The sequence below is a fragment of the Marmota marmota genome, unplaced genomic scaffold (assembly GCF_001458135.2).
Source record: "Marmota marmota marmota unplaced genomic scaffold, marMar, whole genome shotgun sequence".
Lineage (NCBI taxonomy): Eukaryota > Metazoa > Chordata > Mammalia > Rodentia > Sciuridae > Marmota > Marmota marmota.
Genome location: NW_025999969.1, coordinates 8,037,084 through 8,054,683, shown reverse-complemented (window position 1 = coordinate 8,054,683; position 17,600 = coordinate 8,037,084). Strand labels below are relative to the sequence as shown.

Below are 17,600 nucleotides of genomic sequence, written 5' to 3'. Positions count from 1 at the left end.
TTTTTTTTTTTTTTTTTTTTTGGTACTAGAGATTGAACTCAGAGGCACTCAACTACTGAGCCAAATCCCCAGCACAATTTTGTATTTTATTTAGAGACAGTGTCTCACTGAGTTGCTTAGCACCCCGCTTTTGCTGAGGCTGGCTTTGAACTCACAATCCTCCTGCCTCAGCTTCCTGAGCCACTGGGATTATAGGCATGTGCCACTGTGCCTGGCTATGATTTTTAATATATGTTTATCATACTGTGGTGTAAATTTATTCCCAATCTAACCATCAGGATATAAAGGACAGGGAGAGAAAACAGGTTTAGCCTCATTCCTTCCTTCATTCATCTTTCGAGGGGTTGCTTACTTAAGATCTTCATTGATCTGCCTTCAGTAATTTTTCACAAGAATGTGCCGTTTCTTTACATGGAATCAGGTGACCTTATGGAATATCCTTGTAGTCATGTGGTTTCTCTGCTTGTTGTGTGAGCCTGGGCAAGCAAATTTCACCTTCAGAGTCTACATTTTGTATTTACTAAACCTATTTTAGTAATCATACTCCATACTAGAGGTCTGAAGGTCATATTTAGCTAAAGCATAAATCATGCTGGATCCACAGTTTCCCCCCCTTAGTTTGTTGTTTGAAGTGGTAATATAGATGCATAGAAGAAAAGGAGTCTATTTCTTATAACTCTTTTCTTCAATCAGCCAGATTGCTTCCTAGGAGGCAAATACTATTACCTGTTTCTTTTGTATCCTTCAAGAGATTTTTCCAGACATAATACAAACACGTTTTGTGCATTTGTGTATACATGTTAGATTTAACAAAAATGATAGCATGTACAATATATACATGCTTGCATTGTATGGCATTGTATGCATGTGTGCATTCAATAAAACAATGGAATGTAGAAATATTTCCAAATTTATGCTTTGGAGACCTTTCTATAGTATGTCTTGGGGTCTTTCAAGAGCAATACAGAAAAAGTTGTTATATTGTCTTTCAGAGCTATGTAATATTCTATATGTGGAAACACTGGGATTTCTTTAATCAGTCCCATACTGAAGAATACTCGGATTGTTTTCAGTATTTTGGTTTTGTAAGCATCAATACCACAAATATAATCTTGAACATACTCCATTCTGTACATGTGCTACTATAGCTGTAGGTCAAATTCCTAGCAGTGAGTCAAAGTGTATGAACAGGTAATGTGAGGATTTACTCCTACTTTCTACTAGCAGTACTTTAGTGACACCCCAGAAATTTTGGTATTCTGTTTTTTGTTATTATTAAGTTCTATTTTAAACATTTCTCATGATTTATTTCTTGACCAACGGGCTCTAAATCTATTGTTTAATTTCCAAATAGCCAAAGATTTTTGTTGTGAGAAAACATACTGTGTAAAGAATTCAGTCTTCTGTGTTTTTATATGGGCCAGAATATATCTTGGTGAATGTTCCATATACACTGAAAAAGGACGTTTATTCTGCATGTGTTTGGTACAGTGCTCTATGGCATTAATTAAGTCAAGTTTTTCATAGTGTTCAGATTTTCTCTATCCTTACTGATTTTTGCTATGTGTTCAAGGAACAGCTGAGAAAGGAGTATTAAAATCATTACCCATGTTTCTTATCTTAGTTTTGTCACTTTTTGCTTCATGTACTTTGAAGTACTATCATTTGGCACATTTGTACGTGGGATTGGGATATCTAGGTCCTGATGGGTTAGCATGTGACCATTGCGACATGTTCCCTTGTATCTCTGGTAATACTCTGTCTTAAAGTATGTTTTGTCTGACATGAGTATAGTCATAGTCATCTCTCCTCTCTAATACTTACTGTTTATATGAGTATATATTATTCAGACTTTTATTTCAACCTATATGAGACTTAAGAATATTACTTAACAATAGGAAATTACTGAGTTCTGCATTTTTACTCACTCTGACAGGCTCTGCTTTTTAATTAGAATATTCACAGTATTTGTACTGAATGTCATGCCTCATATGGTTTCTATGTACCATCTTGCTATTTGTTTTCCATTTTTCTTATTGATCTTTATTCTTCCATTTCCCTTCTTACTTCTTTTTGTTTAGCGAATACTTTTGAGTCTTCCATTTTAATTCCTACATTGACTTCTAAGTACTCTTTTGTATCATATTAATATTTTTGTTCTAATTTTTGTTCCTGCAATGTCATACATATTATATGTTTTTGCATTATAGCCCTCTCAACGCAATGTTATTATTTTGGCTTTAAAACTAAAGGAAAAATCTCATATATTTATTAACATATTTATAATTTCCAATGCTATTCATTCCTTTCCACCTAGTATAATTTTCCTTCAGCATTAATGAAATTCTTCATATAGTGTAAGACTGCTAGAAGATAATTCACCCATTTTGTTTATCTGAAAATATTTTCACTTTATTATACCAATTTGAAAGATGTATTCACTGACTATAGAATTGTGAATTGATTTGCTTTATCTTTTGGCTTTTACTGACTCATTCAGTAAAATGAATGAGTCCCCGTTGTTTACCTGTATTTGCTAAAGAATTTTTTCTCCTTCTCTGCTTTATTAATATTTTTTTCTTATCTATGTTTTTGCATGTGTTTTTTCCCTTTATCTATGGTTATAGTATGGCTTTGTGTAATTTGGGGATTCTCATCCTGCTTGGAGTTGGCTGAGTTTCTTTGGTCTGAATCTGTAGAGAGTTTTGTCACCATATTGGTAATTTTTAACTTTTATTCATTAACATGTTTTCCTACTTTTGTTCTTTGTTATTTATGTGGAATATTTAATATTGTTGACTACTAATCTTTATTTGGTTTTGATCTTTTTTAAAAACCAGCTGAGGTAACTTCTCTTATTTTGTCTTTAAGTTCATCAGTGCTTGCTTTCATTTGAGAGTCTACAGTCTGCCATTAAGTACCTCTAAGGACATATTCATAGTAGCTATTTGAAAATTCTGGCCTGCTAATTTTTTTCATCTGGGCCATCTTATAGTCTTTTCTATTGACTGCCTAAATGACTTATTATGTGTTTTGTTTGTTTTGTTTTAGGATGAGGTATTGTAGTCAGGTTTTTCACTGCTGTGACCAAAAGACCTGCTGAGAACAACATAGAGGAATAAAGATTTTTTAGTGCCGAAAATTTCAGAGATCCTAGTCCATAGACAGCCAACTCTGTTATTCAGGGTGTAGGTGAGCCAGGACATCATGGCAGAAGGGCATGAAGGAGGAAAGCAGCTCAGAACATGGCCACCAAGAAGCTCATGGGGGACATTGTTTATACCCCACAGGCTCAGCCTGAGTGATCCATCTCCTCTAGCCACACCCTACCTGCCTACAGTTACTACCCAGTTAATTCCTATCAGTGGATTAATGCACTGATTAGTTTAATATTGTCATAACCCAATCATTTCACCTTTCATCCCTCTTGCATTGTCCCACACCTGAGTTTTGGGGACACCTCATATCTACACCCTAACCAACTTGGTCTCACAGTCCTGGGCTCAACTGATCTTCCCATCTCAGCCTTCAGAGTATCTGGTAATACAGGCAAGCACCACCACACCAGAAAAATTGACTGATTATGGATCCCATCATCCTGCTTGCACCTTGTTTTATGATTTTTTATTGTACATTAGGAATACATTTGCTTTGTATATTGTATAGCACATTGCATTATTTGCTGATAAAGGGTATCTGGTTTGTTCTTGAATTTTGATAAATAACGAACAAATTCTCTAGATCTTGTCACACTGTGTGTTGTGTCTGTATCTGTGTGCGTGTGTATGTGTGTGTTTAGGACTTAACTATTGGGTTCTGTCTTTTCTGGATGAGGGCAGGCTCACTTGGTAGGTGGTCATCAGTCCTAAACTGTGGCCTTTCTGAAGCATGTACAAAGTGCTTCCCAGATTTTCTTCTTTCTTCCAGTCCTGCATAACTTCAGATATCTATCTCCCTCCAACTCTCAGTCCAGCAGAATGCAACTGGTTTCTGGTAGGCCTTGAGGAATCTAATCCTGAGGATGTGCCATCCATCCAAAGCCCATAATCTTCAGGAAATTCCCAGTCTCTTGCCCCCCATTCTACCATATCTCTCACACTTTACTTGGCAAATTAAAGTCCCAAACTCTGAATCCAACTTCCCATATCTAGCAAAACCACAATGTTATATTTCCGTTTCATCTTTTCACATATTGCAGAGTTGGAAAGTGTCCCTTGTACAGACCTAGGGTTAAAATAGTATTCTGTTCATGTATTTTTTTCTCTCTGTCTCAAACATCAATACCTACAGTTTCAGTCAACATGTGCCTGAAAACTACTGCCTTACATATTTTGCCCGGTTTTATAAGTATTTTTAGGTCAGGAAATTATGTTAGGTATGTTAAGTATGTTAGGTATCAGATTTCCTGATTTCATGGAAATTCACCATTAGAGTTTTAAAAATTGGGATATTTCATATAAAAACTGTTTTTGTCTTAGTTGATACTTTGGGGATTCTTTAGGGTATCAAAATAACTTTCCAAAGTACAGAGTAATGTTTAAACTGAAGTGTGGGAATTAGACAATGTTCTTACTTTCGTCCTTCTTCTAGGAAAAAAAATCATAGGCTGAGGGCCCAGAGCACTCACCGGCTTTCATGAATGTGTTGGGAACATTCAACCTACTTGCCCTGGTATTCATATTTAATTAGTGGCACCCTGGTTACGTGTTGTGAACATGCTCCTTTCATAAGAACTAACGGTATTTTCCATGGAGAATTTCATGGTTCTGCCAATCTCTGCTGTGGATACATTGCTTCTAAAACATGGAAAATTCTGGAAATAATTTTTAAAAATATTTTTTAGTTGTAGATGGACACAGTACCTTTATTTTATTTATTTATTTTTATGTCATGCTCTGGATCTAACCCAGTGCCTCACCCGTGCTAGGCAAGCACTCCACCACTGAGCTGCAACTGCAGCCTCATGGAAATAATTTTGATGATAACAGTGAGTGGTAAGGACATCTCCCTTTACCCATATGCATTCTCCTATTTCCCACCCCACCTTACATACTTGCAGGCTTCTTGCTAGAGGCTAAATCAAGCATCCATGTAGTATATAATGCTTTTTTAGCATGTGATAAGAACCTGACAATCACATCATTCATCTCTGATTGATGGCAACAACATGATTCCAGAAAAAGAGGAATGATCAGATTTCTCTGTGTGGTCTATAAATAGATGGCCAAATTGAGACGGAAGCAAGGTGACCCTGATTAGCTTGTCAACAAGTAAGACTTGCTCAGGACACAAGTAAAGTGCTGTTTCTCAGCCTGCTGCTGAGGCTAACCCATTCTCATTTGTTATAACAGTTATTCCCTAAAGATTGTAACCAAGAGTAAATTAAATAATATACCTAATATACCATCCTTGTCTCATTTAATAATCACAACCTTACAATGAAGGCATGAGTAGCTTTAACCTACAGAGGATTAAGCTGAGTTTTATAGAAGCTGAGTAACTTGCCCAAGGTCAAAAAGCCTCCAAAATTAATTTCCAGGAACCACAGGTTGCATTATTTTTTGATGATATAAATTTACCTTGCTGCCTTGTCAGATACTGCAAAGAGTGTGTTAACAAAGAACCTTTATTTTTAGAGGAATTAGCTCTCAGTAATTTTCCAGTAAAAATTATCTCTAAAGTGTATAGACAAAGGTTTCCATATCTGCAGAGATTTTTTTTTTTGAGTTACAAAATTAGACTTGTTCTAGCCAAACAACCACAGTTTTTTTTAAAAAATCATTCATTTGAGATAATGTAATTTAGCATTTTCTTTGCCTCTTGTCAGGATGGAAAACAATAGTTCTCTCACTTGATTTAGTATCATCATGTCTGACAACACAGTTAACAAAGCTGCTGTTAATATACCTAGGATTTTCAAGTTCTGTGAATCTAAAGGCCATTAATGAAGTTAGTAAACCAGAAACTTCACAGCCAAATATTCAAAGGTTAAAAACCAAAGGAAATCTCTACTTTGGAGTTACTGAATGTAAGTGGTTTTGCAAGAATCAGCAAGTATTTATTTATTTTCTCTTCCTTAACACAACCCAGTCAGTAAACAAGATTGCACAGAAAACAGGGAAGATGGTTATGCAATAAAAACAGTGAATAGCTGGGCATGGTGGCAATCATGTCCTTAGTCCCAGCTATTGGGAGGCTGAGTAGGGAGAATCACATAAGCCTATGAATTCAACGTTGGCCTGATAAATAGAAAGACCAGGTCTCAACAAACAAAAACAATAACAAAACAGAAAACAACAGATGAGTGTATATTTGGGGTTTTAATCAGAAAAAGAAAATAAATCAAAATCAGAGAGCTATTTGTACCCGAAAAAAATCAGCAATTTTTACCATAGAATCATTAGCCATAATTACACAGTTGATAGTAATGTCTGTTTTCTCTGATTACCTTTTTCTTTTTTTGCTTTTTCAATAATATATTACTTCCATTTCGATTGTACAATTGTTTTTGAAATAACAATATTTAATATGGAATCCTTAATCTCAAGAACTTCTTTAATTATTTAACATGAATGGCAGATCTACAGGAGATTTAAGACAAAAGGTATACTGGAGATTGCCTAATTCCACAAAAGGCTATCTTACATTTTGGAGAAACTGAAAACCTAAGAAGAAAAGTGTCTTTCCAGATTTGAACACAACGTAAGAGATGCACAGAGTATAATTCCAGGCTTCCAGGCCTCACGATGTTCTCTTCACAGTTTTTTTTTTTTTTTTTAATTCCAAGATCTGAGAATAAGAGTGAAATATTATGATCATGGATTCTGCCTTTATGAATCTTAAACATGTTTCTGTGTCCTAAAATGTCAGGCAATATTGAATTATGAAGGCGGGGGGAAGAAAGGTAAAAGTTTAGAAAGTGACTGGAGAAAATGCCTGCTGATTGGTTGGGGATGTAGCTCAGTTGGTAGGGTGTCAGCCTAGTATGCACAAGGTCCTGGGTTCAATCCCCAGCAAAACAAAACAAAGCAAAATAATGCTTGCTTATGAAAGGTGGGCAAGGTGGGAGGCCTCTCTGAGGTAGTCACATTTAGGCAGTGACTGGATGAAATAGATTGCAGAGGTTTCCAAGAGGTTTCCAAGAACAAGAGATATCGAGTCTAAAGGATTTGGAATGAAATGTGTTTGTTACGTTTGAACTACAACAAAGGGATCAGTGCTTGTTGGTGTGCTCATTCTTTCATTGCACATTCATCCCAGGGATCATCACAGCCAGAGCAGGGAGGAGAAAATGGGGATCTGCAAAGACCAGGATGCAGCTAGGTTGTGATTGTACCATTTTAACTCTACTCACTCTCCAGGGCTATTCAAATCCTGTACCCCTACCCAAGTTGGAAAGTGTACGTTTTACAAGTAAAACTAGGGGAGCAAAAGTAGTTGTAACTGAACCACAAGGCATTCTTTACCTTTCAAATATTTTACTCCAAGCAGATGTCATCTGTTAAAGTCATAATGTTTAAGTATTCCATGTAAAATAAATAAATCTCCAACGATTGCATATTCTTTGTAGCCATTAAAGAGCTTTCACAGGTGTTATGTAATTTGATCTTTACCCTGAGTCTGTAGTAAACATACTTTCAGAGTACATCTAAGGAATTGGAGATTCAAAAGGTTAACTGGTTTGCCAAGATTCAGAAAATTGTCAGTGAATACTAAGCCAGAAATTTAGAGTGTCTGAATGGTTTTTCCAGATATAAATAAAGTCTTGATATAAATATTATTATAGAAGCACGAAAATGGTTAGTTTTACATGCACTATTAGTAAATAAAACAATTACTCTTGGACCTTGAATAATGCTCTAGAATATAAAAAGATAAATAGAATGTATAAGTTGGTGAGGGAATGGAAAACATATCTTTCATGAATAAATGATATCATTTACAAGTGTTATATTTTCATCTTAAAAAACTTAACCTACTTAGAACCTATGAAGTGATTATGATTATTGGTATTAAAATTCTCATGCTTCAAATCTCTTAGTGAATTATGTAGGAAAAACTTGATTTTGAAAGAAGGACAAACATTTTGGGAAGTAAGACTTAGCATTTTACTTAATCTTTACCACATTTTTAATATTAGAATTATTGTCCCTACTTTCTAAATAAAAAATCAAAGATTTTTATCACCATTAAATGACATGTTCAAGATTATACAGCCAAAGAAACTAAGTCAGTCCTGTCAATCACTTCTGTCTTATCACATAATCTTTGCTGTTTCTGTGACTTCTAACATTCTCATTGTTTATTTCAACAAGAATAAAATGAGTGCTGAAGGTGCCAAGCTTCATAAAAAGTGTGAATGAAGAATATTTTCCTGTGAACCAAAATTCACAGTGTCTATGGTGGGAGAAAAAAATTCCCATCAAGATACAAGACAGAAATACCAAATATTAGGAGAAATTGAAGGAAGGAGGGCTCACTAAATCTGAAGTGACTGGGAGGAACATTTGTCTCATTCCTATTTGGTAGAGATGTAAGGAGAACATTGAGAGTGCAGTTGAATTGGGGGTTGGTTAGGAACTAGAGCCTTAGCAGGTAGTTGTCATGTGATGTAAATAATGTTGGCAGTGTAGTTAATCCTGAAAAACACAATATTTAATCCATATTCATTAATATCTCTAAATTTCTGTTTCTTTGTTCTTCATGGTGTTTATATATTAATGAGTACTCCATATAAATGGGTGCTGGAAGGGCAGTACCGGCACAGTTGGTCTGTCCTAGTAGTAAGGGACGAGGCTACTAGAGACTTTGAGAAACCAGAAGCTATGTAGGATCTCTGTTGTCCTTGTGTAGAGAGGAGAGTCAGGAAAAGATTCAGTGTGGGCGAGGGTCAAAGTGGAGTGTGGATCAACATTGTGGGTCAAGGAGACTTTAATAGTGCTTTGGAAACGATGGATAGGGACACAATGGAAGGTGTCCAGAGTGACCACTTGGGGCTTAGTGCTACAGCATTTCTTCATCATCTGGATTGAAATAGGCAGAAGTTCTTTACTTTAGAGCGCATGGCTGGAGTGGAAAGGTGTTCAGAATGTGAAAAGGACCATTCATATAATGGTTTGTAAAATGCTGCACCAAAACCCCAGTTGTGTAAAGATTGCACAAAGAAAAGTATAAGTATTCAAAAATTCAGAACACTTCTAAAACATTCATATTTCCCTGGATTTAAGGTCTGCTTAAGTTTGAACAATGGGAAGATCAAAATTAATTTTTGGGAAAAATAAGCCTAGCTTTTACCACGTGTACATAAATAATATACATGTGGGCTTGATTCTGTTTCATCAAGTATTTCTATAAACCTTGGTATAATGCCTGCATTGAATTGGGAGCCCAGGGTGATAAAGATAAACAAAACTCGTGAGTTGCAGGGTGACTTTTCAAAAGGAAAAAATTCCTCCTTAGTATACTGTTCTCTTTACTCTGTTTTTATCGTATGCACCTGGTAAAGGTGGCCTAGGATTTGACCACCTGTGACTCCACTTCTGCCTGTCTCCATTATGCATTAGATTTGTTGCCATTCTAAACACTCAACCCACGGAACACCTTCTGAATGTATGTGATGACCCATGTCTTTGCCTAAAGCTTTAGATAACTCATTAAAAAACATGCTTATATGTGCACTTGTTTTAGCAACAGTTAAGGGGGAGGTTTCTGGTTCTGGAGCAGATAGTAGCAAGTGTAACAAAGGCACAGAAATAATGGTCTTTTTACATGATTGTGTTTTTTACTCTAAGAAGAAAACTGAACAGCAATAATAATTTAGGAATTTTGTAAAACCTAAAAATTGATGAACTGCTTCTATACAGATCAACTATTTTTTTCCTTAAAATCACTCATTTTACAGTTGAAAAATGTGAAAATTAGAGTTTCAGTCACTTACTTAAACCCCACAACTGATGTGTATGGTGTCAGAAGCAAACCTTGATTGATTTTCTTGCTCCAACTCTAGGGCTCAGAACTCATTATATAAAAATGTGATAATAACAAACAGTGTAAATTCTTTGATGTCCAGCTTCATACTGAAATTGAAATTGCTAATAAATGGTAATGGTTGCACTAAGAATCACTCTCAAAGGTAGCTCTGTACCCTTAAGATTTGCCTGCTCGTTTTCAAGGATGCTGCCTGTGCCCACAGAAGTGCTTGCACTAACCTCCTGCCATATTTTCCTGCATGTCCTGCCCTGGTCGGGTGTTAATATTTGCCTTATTCCTAAATCCTAATTCTTCATATACCTCCTTTGGAATAACATTAAATGGGATATTCCACTTAAATTTTCATTTCCAATTAGGATCTGAATTTTTTTTTCCTTTGTTGATTTTATTTATTTATTTTTATTTACATATGACAGCAGAATGCATTACCATTCTTATTATACATATAGAGCACAGTTGTTCATATCTCTGGTTGTATACAAAGTATATTCACACCAATTTGAGTCATCATACATGTACTTTGGATAATGATGTCCATCTCATTCCACCATCATTTCTAACCCTATTCCCCCTCCCTTGCCTTCCCACCACTCTGCCCTATCTAGAGTTCATCTATTCCTCCCCATGCTCCCCCTCCCTATCCCACTATGAATCAGTCTCCTTATACCAGAGAAAACATTTGGCATTTGATTCACTTAGCATTATCTTCTCTAACTCCATCCATTTACCTGCAAATGCCATGATTTTTTTTTCTCTTTCACTGCTGAATTAATATTCCATTGTGTATATATGCAACATTTTTTAATCCATTAATCTATTGAAGGGCATCTAGGTTGGTTCCACAGTTTAGCTATTGTGAATTGTGCTGCTATTAACATTGATGTGGCTGTGTCCTTGTAGTGTGCTGTTAAGTCCTTTGTGTATAGAGTGAGGAGAGGGATACCTGGGTCGAATGGTGGTTCTATTCCAAGTTTTTCAAGGAATCTCCAAACTGCTTTCCATATTGGCTGCACCAATTTGCAGTCTCACCAGCAGTGTATGAGTGTACCTTTTTCCCCGCATCCTCGCCAACACTTATTGTTGCTTGTATTCATAATAGCTGCCATTCTGACTGGAGTAAGATGAAATCTTAGAGTGGTTTTGATTTGCATTTCTCTAATTGCTAGAGATGATGAGCATTTTTTCATATATTTGTTGATTGTTTATCATATTCTGAGAAGTGTCTGTTCATAGGCTCTGAATATTTTGTATATGATTTCCCATTTTCTATAATGCTATTCCTGGCTCAGACCCCAGGACTTCAGTTCCTTTACAATATCCTGGACTTTTGCTGTTTTCAGGAGGGAGTGTTAAACAATTACAAAGTGGAATAGAAACCTAGGAGTTCATTATTTATTAAATGAAAGTGTTATTTTTCTCATATGTAAATGACAACAGAGTAATTATGCGTGGCTGACAAAGTTTCCTATGATAATGAGTAAGGTTTGCCCCATTAACAGTCCCACATCAAGGACAGGCTTGGCTTTGCATTAGGAAACAATGCATAGTTCTGTGGGAAGTTTACTGAGCCAGCAGCCAGGAGACCATTGTTCTGGCTAAGTGTCCTGATCTACCTCTAACTTTGTGTGATCCTTGGGTCAATTATTTCATTATCACAGGCTTCAGTTACCTTGTTAAATAAAAGCAGCACATTGAATCATCTCTAAGCAGCTTTAACATCTGTCTCTAAATTTACAAATTTCATATTTCAGTGATGTATGTTAGAAGTAGGTCATATCACTCCTACCTATATGACAATATATACATTTATACAAAATTCTTTGCCTCATATATTTTCCCACCTCCTATTGTGAGGTTTGAAATCTTATACACAGAACTTATTCTTTGAATGTTCCAGGTCTCTTAGCATCTAAGGATAATATAGTGTTTACTAGTATAAGTCTAGACTTAGAAATAAAAGGTTTGGGATTATTTTGATCAATTTGGTTTTTAAAGAAAACTAGTAAAATCTGCACCAAATTTTAATTTGTTTTTTGTATCTTTTAACCTAATCTTAGAAGAAAAATTGAGACTTATAGGATATCTTATATCTTATCTTTGGGTTGTTCTAAGTGTATCCCCCCAAAGTTCATGTGTTGAAGATCTGATCCCCAGGGCAGCAATATTGGGAAAAAGTGGGACCTTTAAGAGGTGCAGCATAGGGGGAGCTCCTGAGGTCAACTGGGAGCATGCCCCCAGAATGGGCTGGAACCCCTGTCTGTCCCTGGTTGTGAGTTTTGAGGGGTGAAATCTTTCTCACACTGATGTTCTCATTCCCTGTATCTGCCATGGGGCTGTCAGTAGATCCAATAGCTACACTGTTTAAACTTCTAGTCTCTAAAACTTTTCTTTTAAAGTGAGCATATCTCAGGTATTTCATTACAGTAATGCAAAACAATGTAGGACATTTTGTAAATTGAATCTTTATCACTTCGATCCCTATATTTGGCAGTGATTAAACTCTGTTCTAGCAATGCAGAGACAAGGCCATAGAAGAGCCTATTTTCCAATACCCAGGTTCATTGTTAAGTCCTGTGCTGCTACCAGATAAGAACTATGCAATGTTGTCATTGTTTTCCCTCACCTTCTCTAGTCTCTTGTTTCTCCAATTCTTCTTTTTTATTGAGACATGATTCATATATCATGAAAATCCACATTTAAAAGTATATATTTCAGTGTTTTTTAGTATATTCACAAATTTTTGAAAACATCACCACTGTCTAATCCCAGAAAAATTTCATCTCTCCAGAAAACAGTCACTACCCATTTATCTGCACAGCCACCCCTTGCCCTTGACATCCATTTCTTTTCATCTCTGGATTTTGTATTCTGGATATTTCATATTAAATGCAATCAAACAACGTGTGGCCCTTGTGTCTGTCTTCTTCCACTTAGCATATGTTCCTAGGTCTCCATATTGTCATGAGTCAATAATTCATTTCTTTTTGTGGATGGATAAAATTAAATTGTATGACCGGACCGTGTGTTCTTTATCTATTAATCAGTTAAGAGCTAATTGGGTCGTTTGCACAGTATGAATAATGATGCTATGAAAATATATTTATTTTTTTGTGTGGACATGTTTTATTTCCCTTAGGCATATACCTAAAAGTAGGATTATCAAATCATGCATTAACTGCATCTTTACAAAAATGACTACTAAAAAGTTCTGGTGAGAATGTAGAGAAACTGTGATACTCACATCTTGCTAGTGAATACATAAAATGATACAGCTGTGGAAAGTTCCTCACAGGGTTAAATATACGATTACATAGTAGTACTTATTTCTACTGCTTATTCCCGAGGTTTTTGTATCTGAGGTTTTGATTAATAAGCTACAGGGAAAATTATTTGTATTGGACAAAGTGGTAGCATCCTGTTAAGTTCATGGAACAATCTTTGGCTGTAGAACAGATTCTTGTACAGGCATGGTGGTCCCCTTCAAAACATTTCATGTACCTGTGTTTGCTGTGGTTGCATTTGATTTTGACTTCCAGGGATAAAGTCTACTTTATTTACATGCTAAGGGTCACTAAAATTAGGACTGGCTAAGTGCTTCAATTTGCAAAAAACATTATTATCAGAGTTTGGACTTGGCTGCAGTCTTTAGTGATTCTGGCCCAATGTGGGACTCACAGCTCAGCAGTTGTTTTCTCCGGAGTGAAAATTGGTTAGAAAGGAAATCTTGTTTCTTGGTTTTGTACAATAAAGATTTATACTAATGCTCCTGAAATTATGTGCAGTCACCTCTCTCCGGTTCTTTACAGAGGACCTGTATTCCAAGTGGAGTGGAGTATATTTCGCATTTGCTGATTCATTTTTCAACCTTTCTCTTTTTTACATTTCTTTTTTTTTCCTTCCCTGTAGGATGTTTTTACCCCAGAATGCAAATTTAAGGAATCTGTGTTTGAAAACTACTATGTGATTTATTCTTCCACACTGTATCGCCAGCAAGAATCGGGCCGAGCATGGTTTCTGGGACTCAATAAAGAAGGTCAAATTATGAAGGGAAACAGAGTGAAGAAAACCAAGCCCTCTTCACATTTTGTACCAAAACCTATTGAAGGTATGAAACTAACTTCTTTAATTTTTTGGACCCTGATATGTGTGTTGAAAACAATTCCACTCTTTGCTAATTCTCTAGGGTCTGTCTATAAAGCAACAGATGAGAACAAAATATCAGAGTACACATGAGGACCTTTTCTCATCAATAAAGAAAGAAAAAAAAGAATAAAGAATCTTATCAATCTGGGCATAGTGGTGTGCACCTATGGTCCTAGTGACTCAGGAAGCGAGGCGGGAGGATTGAAAGTTCAACGCTAGGTCAGTCTCAGCAGTTTAGTGAGGCCCTAAGCAACTATTTGAGACCATGTCTTAAATAAAATATTAAAAATTAAAAAAGGGCTAAGGATATTGCTCCATGGTTAAGCATACCTGGGTTCAATCTTTAGAACCAAAAAGAAGAAGAAGAAGGAAAAAAGAAACCTACCACACTCCTTTGGTATTTAGGAAAAAAAATTATGTTGAACATAGTATTTTAATTTTTCCAAATATACCCTTGAAAAAATCAATAATATTATTACAGTGCTTTAAAGTTTGCAAAAGGTTTTTAGAGATACATTTATGTACTAATTTCTACATTTCTATAAGCAAATATAACAACATAGGGTATTAATTTTTCTTTGGTTTTTAAGGAAAAAAAACAGTGAAATATTTTCTGTGATCACCATTAAATTGTATCTTTCCCAGTGGAGCCTATCACCTCTTTCCTTGATCCTTTGATATAGTATCCACTTTTCAAAGTGAGGAGTGTAATAAACCTAATTTGGTCAACTATGATTTTCCTTAAAAGTTCCATAATTAGGTGTGTTGCAACTCTTAGTTTGATTTGCTAAACCATAAAATATCTCATAAGGCTCAGTCAGTGGAGCAGAATCCACAAGGCTTGCTGCAGAATATATACTAAATATGACTGCAATAGTCAACAAATATCTGTTAAGTCGATATTGTATTCAAAGTACTGGGTGGAATGTGACATTAAAGCTCCTAGTCCCTCTCAGATCTCTCCTTGCATCTTGTATCTTTAGGCCTACAAAACTAAACTTTCCTTTTTCTTGCAATGGATCATCACTATTATGGACTTCATACTGTCCATGCCCTGCTCCAGTATGCACCCACTCATCTCATCTGCCAGAAAAATGCCAATCAACCCTTGTACCAATTAATTCAAGAACCTCTACTTCCGTGGCAGTCTCCCTGGCTTTCTTCAAGAATTAAGCCTTCTGCCTTCCAATCATTGTATATATTTCTCTCCCATAGAAATGATTCTATTGTATAAAATTTACTTATTGCCCCTCTGTTGCCTCTTGTTCATGGTTAGCTCATTCTCTGAATGAACAAAACCTATTTTATTTTTTTCTTATACCCCTATGTCTTGTATAATATCTGTCGTGTCATAAAGAGATATTCAGTCAGGAGTTGAGAACTGGATAAGTGAACATGTGAATGAACAAATGAACAAGTAGATAAATATAAAGACAAAGTAGAAAGAACTACATGCTCCAGAGAATGTTATAATATTCATGGAGATATGAAATATGTTCACTATGGTATAGTGGAAAAAAATTATTTCATGCTGTGGGAATTGATACTGGGATTTAGAGAAAGAACTATGGCTTCCACTAAAAGGAAGATATTAATGAGAAAATGATATTCAAGGATATCTTTAGCACTAGGCCAGGTTCACAGAATTTGAGATGAGAGGAGAGGAACACTCAGACAGAAACACTCCAGGAGCAGTGAGAAGAGGCAGGAAGTGCCTGCCTTGTAAGGTCAGGCAGAAGGTACTTAAGAAGTTGATCATGTTCCCATGGGAAAATGTACTGATTCTTAAGAATCATTTTTGACAAATTATGCTTTCAACTCTTGCATCCTTTTTTTTTGCATTTAAGCTGATATTTTTGTACTTATGAAAGTAGTGCATGGTCATTAACAATTTTTGGAAAATTCAAGGAAGCGTGACGACAAAGATTCATGTTTTATTTATTCCTTATATGGATAATAGATTTTATACTGAACCCCTCCCACCAACCCCAGCAAAAGGAAAAAAAAAACCTGTAACCAATGCTCATGATTATAACACTTTGGTCCTGGGTGACCATGTGTACATATGCAAAAAAAAAAAAAATTATGATGATTATGTTTCTAGTTCCAGAACTGCTTTAATTCTGTTTGTGACTGCATTTTGATACAGATGTGGAAAGAGACAACCTGACATTCCTAAACATGAGAATTAGGTGCTTTGTACAATACACAGCTTACATCAATAGCAGCTTACTCATACAATTTCTCTTATAAGCCAAATCTAAAGACCAGCTGTCCAGGGATGGTATGAGGCTTCCCAATTGTTAGGAAGCTTGGCTGCATCCAGGTTTTAGTGCCTGTCTTCCTAATATGTTGTGTAGAACTGTGTGCTGCACTATTGCCACAAGCAGGCACACTGGTCCTGGGTGTGCCCTTGTCCCCATCTTTATCATAATCAGAAAGTGGAAGAAGAATGAAAGAAGACAGAATCAAAAGTCTGTGCCTGTTTTCTTTTAAAAAATGATCTCCAGTATCTGCCATGTGATATACACACAGTCCACAACCTAGACAGGCAGTCAGATTCAAGCAGAGGGAAGCTAGGCATGTAGCCTCGGTTCTGCATGGCTACATACCAAGTATGTATTCAGTTATTTTAGAACAATGGTGGAATTGGGTAACAACTTCTGCTTTAGTTTTGCATCATTTGATGAAGCATCAGAATATCTCTGATTTCCTAATGTGCTTATTTACATCTTTTAGTTGATTGTTTTAATTTTTTCTTATTTACCATTGCTTTATAATGATTTTCATCTTGTTCTGGGAAAAAGTTAAGTTCATTCTAAATCAGATTCACTAATACCTGGATTTACTTCCAAGGTCCTTTTTTTTTTTTTCATTTGTGGCAATGAAAACTTAGGTGTGAAGTATAAAGAATGTGATGAGAAGAATCACTTTTGAAGATAAAAAGCTCAATTGATTTAGACCAAATATCTTTTTTAAAAATTAATTAATTTATTAATTAATTCTAATTAGATATATACAACAGCAGAATGCATTTTGATTCATTGTATGCAATTACAGCACAACTTTTCATTTTTCTGGTTGTACTTGATGTAGTGTTGCACCATATGTGCAGTCATACATATACCTAAGGTAATGATATCTATCTCATTCCACCATCTTTCCTGCCCCCATGGCCTCTCTCCTCCCTTCCCTCCCCTTTGCCCAATCAAAGTCCCTTCATTCTTCTCATGCCCCCCTTCTCATTATGGATCAGCATTCAATTAATCAGAACATTCGGCCTTTGGTTGTATGGGATTGCCTTACTTCACGTAGCATGATATTCTCCAACTCCATCCGTTTACTTGAAAATGCCATAATGTTTATTCTGTTTTAATGTTGAGTAATATTTCATTGTGTAAATATACCACAGTTTCTTTATCCATTCATTTATTGAAGGACATCTAGATTGATACCACCATTTAGCT

The 17,600-nt window shown here is 35.8% G+C and overlaps 1 protein-coding gene across 1 annotated transcript in view; it reads left to right on the top strand.

The window, feature by feature from the left end:
* Positions 1–17,600, top strand: part of LOC125617083 (fibroblast growth factor 12-like) — an 82,123-nt gene that overhangs the window by 50,290 nt on the left and 14,233 nt on the right. Inside the window, exon 2 of the mRNA XM_048803967.1 lies at positions 13,897–14,095. Within this exon, the coding sequence (XP_048659924.1) occupies positions 13,897–14,095 (199 nt within the window). The remainder of the gene's footprint in view (positions 1–13,896; positions 14,096–17,600) is intronic.